This window comes from Peromyscus maniculatus, chromosome 1, assembly GCF_049852395.1.
Source record: "Peromyscus maniculatus bairdii isolate BWxNUB_F1_BW_parent chromosome 1, HU_Pman_BW_mat_3.1, whole genome shotgun sequence".
Taxonomy (NCBI): domain Eukaryota; kingdom Metazoa; phylum Chordata; class Mammalia; order Rodentia; family Cricetidae; genus Peromyscus; species Peromyscus maniculatus.
The window spans coordinates 79,399,969-79,412,336 of NC_134852.1; the positions used below are offsets into that span (position 1 = coordinate 79,399,969).

At 43.3% G+C, this 12,368-nt stretch overlaps 1 protein-coding gene across 2 annotated transcripts in view; it reads left to right on the forward strand.

Moving 5' to 3' along the window:
* Positions 1–12,368, forward strand: part of Igf1r (insulin like growth factor 1 receptor) — a 300,024-nt gene that overhangs the window by 168,151 nt on the left and 119,505 nt on the right. Inside the window, exon 1 of one of the 2 annotated variants that reach the window (XM_076544807.1) lies at positions 8,612–9,113. The exons of the other annotated variant lie outside the window; for it this stretch is intronic. Within the exon in view, the coding sequence (XP_076400922.1) occupies positions 9,095–9,113 (19 nt within the window). The 5' untranslated portion in view covers positions 8,612–9,094. Of the gene's footprint in view, positions 1–8,611; positions 9,114–12,368 lie in introns of those variants that run through there. 2 annotated transcript variants of the gene reach the window in all.

Sequence of the window (12,368 nt, forward strand, 5' to 3'; positions counted from 1 at the left end):
ACCTTAACTCCCGCCGAGGCCGCCAGGACTGGAGGGCCGACTGAGGAACGAAGGTGCCACTTGCTCGGTGTCACAGACAACACTGTCATCCAAGCTTTCCCATAGATCACAGTGATAGCCAACACTTAGGGACTCACTGTATGCTGGGCTTCCCATGTACAGACTCCACTTTCCTATAGGTAAAATTACTATTTCTATTTAAGAGGTAAGGGGGGGAAATCAAGATATAGTAAGGTTAAAGGGATTTCATCAAGGAACCTAGGAAACAACAGGCATAGCATTCGAATTTAGTTGATCTGGCTCCATAAAATATATCCTTTGACCCAACTCTGACTGCCAGTTAGTAAACGCATGCACGCACGCACGCTTGTACCAGCTTCCACCACCACTGTGTATGCACATTGACGCACGCATGCACAGTCACTCAGTCTGGCTGGGTCAGATAGCTAGACGTAGTGGTTCAACCCTGTATGTCTCAGACACAAAGCTGTTTGTTCAAATGCCACTCCAACCACCTTTTCTTCTATAATAGCTGTGAGTAGGGGGATGAGAAAAGCAAGTCTCCCTTCTTGGGAGACTGTCTTTCTTTCTCAAGACTTTGTAGCAATATCAGTGCTCCCCAGATGGTGGTGATGGTTGTGGTGACTGGGATGCAGCAGCACCGATGCCGTAGGCCCCATTAATGAAAGGTCTGGGAACCTCTAGCTTCATTCATTCATTGAAGGGACTCCTAGCTACCAACCCCCGGGTGCTGGATACTCAGAATGGCTTCCAGTAGGGACCTCTACCCACCCTGCCTCTGCAGCAGATATCTCCTCTAAAGTAACAGAGGAGTGCTCACCCCCAGCCCTCCTTGGCCTGAGGTATTTGCAGGTTTGACGGTAGGTGGACGTCTGCTCAAATGGCCCTTCATTCTTCATTTCATTTGGCAGTGACAGTAATTCACCCATCACCGTTTTGTTGGTCACCTGGGGAATGCTGCTGCCGGCACCCAGGGTACCAAACCACATTAGGAGGTCTTTTGTGAGGCCAGTTCTGAAAATGCCTTTGTTCCACCAAACTTTGAGATAGCCCTTGTGATTAGCTTATTTTATTTACTTGTTTATTTGGGTTTTGTTTGTTTGTTTGTTTGTTTTTCAAGACAGGGTTTCTCTATGTTGCCCTGAATGTCCTGGAACTCACTCTGTAGACCAGGCTGGCCTCGAACTCACAGAGATCCACCTGCCTCTGCCTCCTGAGTGCTGGGATTAAAGGCGTGCACCACTACCGCCTGGCTTTTTTATTTATTTACTTTATTTGTTTGTTGTAATTAACTTTTACCTGTGTAAATCACTGTCCCTCGTAGCTTTAATTGCATGGTCCATTCCTTTTCGTTCTTCTTGGCTATTTGTGCTTCCACAGTTGAAGTGGGTCCCAGAGCCTCTCCCTCTTGAGTGGAGCCATTCTAGGGGGGTGTAATAAATGAGCCACCTGGTGTGAAGGTCTTTCTGAGGAAATACTGAAAAAAACAATATGCCCACGTGCTTCAGAGCTTGCTTTCTGTGATGGCCAAGTTAGTTTTTTTATAGTCTGCCATTCCTTCTGATCTCACTGAAGCCGGTGGGAGGAATAAGTCCTGGCATTAGGACAGAGGGAGGGAGGGGATGAATGATAAGTGGCACCAGAGTCCTTGCTGTACCGTTACATCTCTATAGGCCACCCGGAAAGCCATTTCCTATGGCCTGTGGAGCTGTGGTCCAAGACTTGAGTGCTAGTGGCTCATGCCTGGAACTCCGTGTGAAAGGACCCGGCATTGGCACAAGACACCCAAGGTCCCAGCACAAAGGAAACTTATTTGCCCCAGAGGGACCAAGGGCAGGGAACAAGAGACCAAGACAGGAGATAGAGGACGAGGGAGAACGGGAAAGCAGCGAGGGAGAGGGGTATTTGTCCCAGAGGGACACAGGACTGCCTCTGGATAGGGGAGACAGGTGTGGCCCTTTGGAAAATGACAGTTTATAAAGGTACAGGGGAAACCCCACGTTAGGATGAGATGTTTAATTGGGGGTGTTAATTAGGTGAGCCAAAGGGGGCTTCTGATCGCTGAACTTCAATACATGGATAGCTGGACCTTAGCAACTAGTCAGCCTCAGGAGGAGGAAGTGGCGAGTAAGAGAGTAGACCTTGGTGGTTAGCTTGTCATGGTTTTAGCAAGGCAGAGGGAATCGGAGAGAAGGGCGAGGCCTGCCAGAGCCATGTTTGCCGAGCTTGGGCCTGTTGTACCCCTTCAGCAGACGTGGTTGGACCCACCTTCAACGATATAGCAAGTTCTAGATCAGCCAGGAATGCAGGTAGACCCTGTCTTAAGAGCGGCGGCGGCAAAGAACAGCTGCACTGCTTTTACAGAGTTTCTCTTCCTCCCTCCCCCTTGGGTTGTTTTTGTTTTTGTTTGTTTGTTTGTTTGTTTTGAGACAAGATCTCTCTACTTAGCCCTGACTGTCCTGGAACTCACTATGTAAAGCAGACCAGCCTCGGACTCACAGAGATCTGCCTGTCTCCGCCTCCTGAAGTTATGGCAGGACAGTCTCTAACAAGCCCTTCAGCTGTGGACCCCAGGCAGTGTCTGCCCTGCACCTTCGCCACTTCTGATCCTTGCCAGCGTTGGGGAGGAGTGGGAGGCTCCAGTCTTGCCGGGTGGCTGTCCCTGTGTCTAACAGTGCGCTGCCCGCTGAGTGTCCTCAGAATATGGACACACACAACTTGCGGAGACATCTGCAAAGTGCGTTTGAGAAGCGAGCTGCCTTGGCCATGAGCAGAAGTTGGTTTGCATTGCTCTGAGGCCTGCTCCTCTCTCTGCGCATGTGTAGAAGCTATAGGCCTCTGCCTTTCCTCGGCACATAGGGGCTTCTGTTCCCCCATGCTTGACATTTTGATGTTCATCTGCTCCTTGAAAAGTTCTGAAAAGGAAGGGGGTTTTCTGCACTGCTAGTTCACCCGGGAGAGGTGTGCTTTGTCACTCGGAAGCAAACCCCGTTTGGCACCCTCTCTCTAGATCATCTCCTCCCTACAACTCCCTTACAAGGGATTTCTGTGTGTTTTGCTTTGCTTTTGTTTTGTTTAGCTCTGTAGGAATGAGTAAAACTCTGGCTGTAATACATTAACAAAGATGGCCTCTTTGGAAAATTCCAAAACATGCATCTTCCTCTCTGTCCCTACAGTGAGGCAGAAACTAATGATATATCCGGAGGCAGGTAAGGCTAATTAATATCTGTCAATTCTGTACAATCTAAGCGTGGAAACCCTTGCTATCTACACTGCTGTCTTTGATGAGAAAAGGACATCTGTGTGAAAGCAAATTTTATTCCAAGGGGCTAACAGAAAAACAATCTATTGTCCCATGGAAGCAAAGGCTGTGCTCAGCAGTAGGATCATTCTGCCGCCTGTTGCTTTTTGGGGACCGGGAGAGTGTTCATAAAAACAAACATGTAAAACAGAGACAGAAAGGATTTTTTTCCCCCAACCTAGCCTTTAAAGTTAAGGTACTCATTTTGCCTGACAATAATAAAATGCAGAGCTGTAATTAGAAAAGGTTGATGTAATTGGTGTGCTAACAATCGTTATTTAAGAGTCATTTGATGATTCCTTTTTTGGACAGTCATGCAATTATTTTTGTTGAAGCCCAAATCAGAACCATTAGTCGAAGGGCTAAATCAGGCCTCAGGAAATACTCACTGTTCTTTGGCAAAGAAAGACAAAGGCCCTTGTTCTCTAGGCCAGTGTGTATGTTTGTGTGTAAAGTTTTCAAGACAACTTTTTGTCGTTGGAGTCTTTTAGAGTAAAACAGACTCTTTTTACGGAGGTGCAATCTGATCTGTGCAAACGTTCTGCTGGGAGCCTGGGCGTTGTAGAGTGGAAACAGAGTCATAAAGGGACCGCTCCTGCCGTGCCACCCTTCCTTGTGTAGGGTGAGTTTCCGTAGACCATGCTTCAAAATTCAGTTGCGCTCTACTTGGTGCTGTTAGCAGCTGGCCACATATACGTAGCATCACCGATAAAACGTAAAGTTGTCTTTTCAGCATCAGGTGTGGAATTGGATTTTGAAAGTTGCAGGTTGAGTCTCTTCTGGCAGCACAAAGGCTGGTGGGTGTTTGGTTTACTTGTTGATATGTGTGTGCGCTGTGTCAGTGTGGCTGTTGAAAATGCTGCAAAGTGGGCTGGGGCTAGAGCTTAGTTGGCCATGTGTTGGTAGAGAGCTGGTCTAGAATGCACGAGGCCCTGGGATCCAATACAACGTAAGCCAGGTGCAGGAGCGTGGATCAGATGGTAAAGGTCACCCTTGGCTACATAGGGGATTTGGAGGTCAGCCTGGGAAAAGGTAGGAGTGCTCTTATTATTTTTGATCTCTTGAGCTACCACCTGAGAACCTAACTGCTGCTTATTTATGTGCTGAATGTGTTCACTTGATTTGTGAAGAGCACTTCCTTGGTCTTATGTATATGACTATCTTAGAACATTATATATAATACACATACTAAGTGGATGAGAACAGTAAGCTGTACTCTGTTACACATACTGAGGGAACTCTATAGAGATTATAGAAACAAATGGGACAGGGCTGTTTTTCCTTGTTTTTGCCACCCCCCTTTTAAAGATATTTATTTTTTATGTATACAGTGTTCTGCCTGCATGTTTGCCTGCAGGTTAGAAGGCAGCACCAGATCTCATTACAGATGGTTGTGAGCCACTATGTGGTTACTGGGAATTGAACTCAGGACCTCTAGAAGCTCAGCCAGTGCTCTTAACCTCTGAGCCATCTCTCCAGTCCCTGCTTCTTCCTGCTTGATATAAGCTTTGTCAGTTCTGGACTACACTGAAAAGAATGTCATATCTACAGAACACTGTGTGTGTGTGTGTGTGTGTGTGTGTGTGTGTGTGTGTGTGTGTCTGTCTGTCTGTGTGTGTCTGGGTACACGAATGTAGATGCCCGTGGAGGCCAGGTAAATTAGACTGCCCCCAGAGCTGGAGTTCCAGGTGGTTGTGAGCTGCCCAATTCTGCCCAGTGTGTGCTGGGAACTGAAGCTAGGTCCTCTGGAGGAGCAATATGCACTCTTAACTGCTGAGTCATCTTTTCAACTCCTTACAATACTTTTTTAAAGTATGCTGATAGCAACTTATGCTTTCCATGTGTGCCCATATGTGTGAGCATCCTTATACATGTGTATCCACAGACACACACAGGCACACGCTATTCCTTCAGCACTCCTCCTCTTCTGTTTTTTAATTTGATCCATGGAGGAATCTGTGGGAGCCCGTTCTGGGGTTCCTCGTGGCTTTACCCAGCAGGTCCGAATAGAGGATGATCAGGACCACGGGCCTGAGTGCAGGTGTCTGAGATGGCCTGCACTTGGCTGTGCTGGGGGAGGAGGTCTTTTGCTCCACCCCTTGGCGTCTCTATAAAAACCCTGGACCAGAGACAGTCCGGGCCCGTTGGAATAGGTTCCAGGCCCTCTCGAGGCTATCCTTTACTTTCTATCTGTTTATCTCCGCAACATTCTCCGCTATAAATCCTTCTATCTAATATTTCCTGCTGCTCGCACTCAAGAAAACTCTGGGAAGCTGTGGGGGTGGTGGGTAAACGCCCCACAGAATGGCGCCTGAACAGGGACTAAAGAAAAAAAGGGACTAAAGAAAAAGGAAAAAAAAGGGACTAAAGAAAAAAAAGGGACTAAAGAAAAAGGACAAAAAAAAGGGGGGACTAAAGACAAATAAACAGGGACTAAAGACAAAGTAATAGGGACTAAAGATAAAGGAAAATAATAGTTTTATTACAGAGTTTTTGGTGAAAGTGCTGAGTTAGCCCTGCCAGTGGAAAGGCATGCCGGTGTTATGGAATATATATATTTTTATATATATATATATATTTTTGGTGAGGCGGGGGTTTTATCCTCGAGAGAAAAGGAAAGCGGACTGGAAGGATGTCCGATGCTGCAGCGAAATTCTCTTCTGTCAAAATTTTCTATCTTCTATCCCTTTCTCAATTTCTATCTGTGATAAGTATAAGATATAGGGTAGTAATATAGTTTAGGAAAAACTTAGAAGTATAAGATTGTGTAGGAAAAAATAAGTAAGGCAACTAGACAGAAAAACTCAATTTTCTAACTTTGGGGGCTTTGAAAGCAAACTGGGGAAAAAATCTTTCTTTGGGCTTTACGGGTAGTAAAAAAGCTCTTCTTTGAGCTTATGGGGAAGAAAAAGTTTCCTATGGAAGCTTTTGACCTGGGGACAGCTGAAATGCCAAATCCAAGCGGCAGGAGAAAGTAATTTCTCCCTGAGGCAAAAATGGGGGTGTAAGAAGTCAAAGTTTAAAGTTGGGAAGTTTTGGGAAAAGTTGGTCTTTCTCTGGGGGAAAAAAAAAATCTTTCTCTTAAACTCGAAAGCTTTTCTTGAAAAATTTTTGGGGGAAAAATCTCTCTAAAAAGCCTTAATCTTTCTCAAAAGCTCTCTTAAACTTAAAAACTAAATTTGTCCTTCTGGGAGATGACAAAAATTAGAATCACCTGAAGATTTTAGTATGGGGACCACCTGTGATTAGCTCTAAGGGAAAACAACAAACTTAAGACAGCAAAACCTCTAAGTTCTCTTTCAAGCTCTAAAAATCATCCCTGCAATGCAGGAGGCAAGGACAAGTTTTTAAAAACGTCTTCTAAGCTCTCTCTTCAAGCTAGTAAAAGACAGTGGGTCAGAGTACCCTGAGGGAAACGCTTGGGAGAGTGCGGGTGAACAGCTACAGAGAGCCCAAAAGGGCAGCAAACTTTACCTGAGAAAAGCAAAAAGCCAAGCTTTTCAGTTACAGCCGAGCTGAGGCATCAAGTGCTTTGTTTTTGAGTGAGCGTTTCAGAATGAAAAGGTGCTTCTAATCGTCCAATGCAAAGATTCCCTAAAACTGTTAGCATTTGTATCCTCGCTTCTGAGCAAAAACCCAGAGGTGACTGGCCAGCATCTCTGAGTTGGAGTGCATTTCGGGGATATTGGGGTTCCTACAGTTGTAAACTTCCTGGAGCACACAGCTGAGGCAGGAAGGTGCAGGACCCAGGGGAAGATTGCTAATGAACAAACAAAGCTAAAGCCCGTGGGAACGGCACAGTTGCGCGCTTTCCTACAAGTCCCGGGTTGATAGGTCCACAGCTGCAAAAAGAAATCTGAGAAAAAGCTTTCCTATCAGAGTAAGGACCTTTCTGGGAAAACAGTAAAGCTGCACTGTGTCTGAAGCAGTCATGCTGCCGAGTCAGAACGCTGTCTGGGGAAAGAGCCCAGCCAGGGCAGAACAGAACTATCCAGGAGTAAAGCTTTCTTTTCTGTCAGAGAAAGCACCTCTTTGAAAAAAACTGTTTCAACTGACTCCCTGAGATGAGGGAGTGTAGCCCTGAGGGGTGATTGCCTCTGCCATAAGCTCTGTCCTTGAGCACCCAGACAAGCAAACCCAACCCACTGGGGGACTGGGCCAGGTGAAGGCCTGATAAGGCACAACACCTGTTCTAATGGGAGTTTAGAAACGGCAAAAACCTCCCTTGTTAAATTTTTCAGTCTGTACGCAAACCATAGACCCTGAAAACAGAAACGGACAAAAAGCCCCTACCTTCAGTAGCAGGGAAAGCCGCCACTGTAGTGTCGGAAACTGTTTCTGGGGTAGAGGGGATAAACTGAGACCAAACTGGGAACTGTCTGGGAGAAAGACTCTGAAGAAACAGAAGGGACATAATCCTCCCCAGAAAATATGTGACCTGAAAAAGCTGCTAGAATTGGAGGCGGCAGATTCAGGGGGAGAGAAAAAGCCCCTACCTCCAAAGGCAGCTAGCAGAGGAACAGAGCCACAAACAGATAGCTGAAGCTCTGCATCTGGGTGGGGAAGGAACAAGCAAAATGAGAATAAGATCAGTGGGAGAAAATCTCTCTGAAAGAGCTATGGAAAAGCTGTTGTACATGATCTTGTTTTTCACTGACCGGCTAAGGCAAGCACAAACCTCGAGCAAAGTTGCTATCAGAAATGCCAGCCTCAATGCGCGCTAACGAGGCAGGTGTGGTTCTGATTCGGGGGTCAGTGTCTGATGAAGTTGAAACACCTGTTAAAGCCAGCTGAGGAGAATAGAAACCTCCCAATGTGCCATAGCTGAAAATGTAAAGTGCTTGTTCAAACCTCCCGTTGCAAAAGCGAAAAACATTGTTCAAACCTCCCGGGCAAGAATTTGTAAGCAAGTCTGGTAAAAGAGAACCAGTTGACTCTCAAACCTGAAAAGAAATATGGGAAATGATATAAAGGACTGATATTAAGGACTGATATAAGGGACTGATATTATTATGGACTGATATAAGGGAAATGCATTCTGGGAAATGTAGTTTTTCCGCTAAAGATGGCGACATTGCCCTGAAACGCTTTTGTCAACTCGAAAATACATTCATGGTAAACTTAAAATACAGCCTTTAAAAAGAATAAGGAGGAAAATCGTCTAAGGGTTTAAGTGTCAGTTCCATTGAAAAATTGAAAGGATACAGAACTAGGTGCTTCGTGGTTTGGGGCGCCGTTGGTAAAATGCCTTATTTACCCTAATGGCTGTGCAAAGTTTTTACGGCAGTTGGATGACAAAAAGCTACCTATAAGAGCAAACAAGTCACTTTAAAATCCTTAAAATACCACCTAATAGCTGTGCAGTTTTTGGTGAAGAGCTTTACAGCAGCTAAATATGGTAATTTCACCCTCAGTGTGAAGTGAAGTTTTTCAGTAGAGCAAACCAAAAGTACTGCTGTGATAGAAATGTTTGTTTGAATTGAAGTTCTTAGGGGAGCTATTATGAATTTGGGTGAAGGGACAGCCTCTAGTTAAAAACTGTCTACCGCTGACAGTGCATCTCTGCCTGTCCGGAACTGCTGAGAGAACTCGCAACTTTGGGGTGTGGCTTCGTCCTGAGAATGTTACAATCCCCTAGCAACAAGTATCACAACTCTATAATGACAACACTCACTAAATCCCAGTGCTTTATAACAAAGCTAACTATAAACTGTAAACTTTAGAAATGATGTACGTACTTCCTGTCTAGTTAAGAGAATCTTTCTGATAGAGATGGTGATAATAATTAAGAGTAAGAAGTAGAGAGACGAATATAAGATATGTGAGTTTGTAAAATTCTGTCTTGTTAGATCTGTGTTAAGAAATCTTTAGGTGTTTGCTAAGTTAGATATATGCTAATGGTAGCCTATATAAGTTTGTAAAATAGATCAATAGAGTTCCTTTAAGAATATAAGCTTGTAAGAAGTATCTAAGGTAGTCTTAAGACATGTAGTAATAAGCTTGTAAGATGCTAGTTGTAAATGTAAGTTTAAATAAGAAATAAGATAAGTATATAAGAATTAATAGGAAATATATTTGCTAAAGTAGTTCTATAAAGTATAAATAAGTAGATGTTAATATGTTGTATGTGAGTTTGTAAAAACGTGTAAATGTTGAATATGAGTCTAAATGCTTTGCAAGGCAAAAAAATGTTATATGTGAGTTTGTGAAAAAGTGTAAATGTTAAGTGTGAGTCTATTAATGTATATGGTGAAAACACCTGAGACACAGGAGATAGTGTCCTAGTAGACTGCAAAGTAGGCAGTCTAAATGATTTCAAAAGCTCCAGAAGCCGCTAAGAAGCTAAGAATGGCGGACGCCAGAACCAGCACAAGGCATCCGCAGCTGAGATCCGTGGAATATCAACGCAGCACAGAAAAACCTGAGCTAACAGCAAAAACGGTGCGGTTTAAAATCTTACTATAACTAAAAAGGTCTGTCTGTGAGAACAAAAGTTGCAGAGACGCTTGTTTGAACAAAAATTATTAACTGCAAAAAGTTTTGGTGAAAAACGTCTCTTCATATTTGAAAGTGAAAGCCTGATACCAGAATTTTTCTTGTTTGAACTTTTTGAACTTAAAAATGAGATAAAATTACAAAAAGACTTTGGTTATGGATTTTTCATATTTGGAAGGCTAGTACCAGAATTTATCATTTGAATTTTGGTACTTAAATGAAACGAACAATAGAGATTTCATTGCAATGGGACAATTTTGAGCTTACTTCTAGTAATGACCTAGGAACAGTTTTCTGGAATTGGGTTAAAAATAGAACTGTTTAAATGAAGAGATGTATTTCTACTTAGAATCAAGATGCAATTTTGTGTATGCATATATGCTTTATTAATTGGAGATTTATGAATTGTTTTGTGGAACTGTTTATGTAAAATGGAATTACTTATGGAACTGGTTTTGTGTTACAAATGGAACTGTTTAAACAGAAAAGTTTGGGTTTTCTAACTAGGCTTGAGAGTTTGCTTAAAAAATTATAAAGAAAAGGAGGAGCTATGAGACTGAATTATGTTTGCAGAAACCTATTGATATTAATGCACCCTGGTTTTGTGGAATTGAGGAAATGTTTAAGTTTGTGAATACATCGAAGTTTTTCCTATGTTCTGTTAACAAGAAAATTCAAATGACTGAGTTAAAGTTGTAAGACGGAGAAAATTGTTAACTATATATAGCACCATATATGCTAATTCTAATGGTTCTGTTAAGAGTTTGCTTTGAGTTGTAAGATTGAGAGAATTGTGACTATGTATAGCAATATTTATGTTAACCTGTTAATGGTAATGATGAAGCTAAGGGATTCTTGAAGTTTGTAGTCGCCTTAAGAGTTTTGGTTTAGAAAGGGCTTGAGGCAGCTAAGACTGCTGTGGTCACCTTGGACCTAATTCAAAAGAGAAATGCCATCTATATCATCCTCTACTCCCATACTGGGAGGTGTAACAGCTATGGAGATTGCTGTAAGCCATTAATAGTTATTTTTTTATATATTAAGAAGGGGGGACCTGTGGGAGCCCGTTCTGGGGTTCCTCGTGGCTTTACCCAGCAGGTCCGAATAGAGGATGATCAGGACCACGGGCCTGAGTGCAGGTGTCTGAGATGGCCTGCACTTGGCTGTGCTGGGGGAGGAGGTCTTTTGCTCCACCCCTTGGCGTCTCTATAAAAACCCTGGACCAGAGACAGTCCGGGCCCGTTGGAATAGGTTCCAGGCCCTCTCGAGGCTATCCTTTACTTTCTATCTGTTTATCTCCGCAACATTCTCCGCTATAAATCCTTCTATCTAATATTTCCTGCTGCTCGCACTCAAGAAAACTCTGGGAAGCTGTGGGGGTGGTGGGTAAACGCCCCACAGGAATCAAAATGAAAAGAGAGGAAACTTGACCATTGGCACCTTTACTTCCACTGGGCAGCAGAGAAGAAATTCCCTGCTGGTTCTGAGAGTAGGTTGTGTTTGTTTGTTTTTTGTTTTGGTTTCACTCTGTGCAGTAGTCTGTGAAGTCCACAGTTGCTGCAGTAGAAGCCCTGCCTGGACCTGGAGTCGGTTCCGGTCAGCAGTGAGCTTCCCCGTGCTGAGGAGGGCCCCTTCTTCAGCAGCCCGGGCTCAGGCACTGCAGGAATGCCTCTGAACTGCGCGCCACGGGCTGCTCCATCCCTTTTGTTTGTTTGTTTTCAGAGCAGATGGGTTTGTTTACTTTTTGCTTAAACATTAATCAAAAATCAATTCCTGGCTATGTAAGTGGCGTCAGATAATTCTCATTCTGGCTACAGTAAATAATATCTATTTGTCCGCCTTAGATAAGTCTGGACGGTGGTGAAATGTAAAATAGAATCACATGAGATATGACATACGGCTATGTGTTTTATAAATTAATGCTTTTATGCGTGTGGGAGGAGGAGTAATTTAACTTCCTGACAGAAGGAAAGGCAGGGGAAATTCCAGGGAAAGGAGAGGATAACGAATGGAAGCCAATTGGGACGATAAAGAGAATATGGTAATTTAGTTCAATCTTTTCAGTAAGTGGTCACAGTTTATATGTTGGGGTAAGAAGCAGTAGGAAGGAATAGCACCAGCTCCGAACATTTTTATATACTGTCAATGCTTTTCCGTCTCTCCTCCTCGGGTCACGAGGGACATACCATGTCATATAGCTGAGGACATTTTTCCTAATGCAGCAGGGATGTCGACTGGTGAAGAAATTGCCAGGGTTCGTTATATGTGTACAAATGTAACTAACATTTCTGTGAAGTTTGAAAATAGAAGTTTAAGTTTTACTAAATAACTCTATTTCTTTATCTGCATGTGTGTCTCTAGAGAGAGTCTAATTGTTACAATTTGAAATATATATACAGAGAAAGTGAGAAGTTATTAAAAATGCCATATGTATTTCTCCCTTTCATAGATTTAGATCTGTTAATTGCAAAAAAAAAAAAAAAAGTCCTGTTTTTAAATCAATCAACGGGAACTTTTTATGCCTTTTCTTAAGACTCATTTAGCTTTGAAA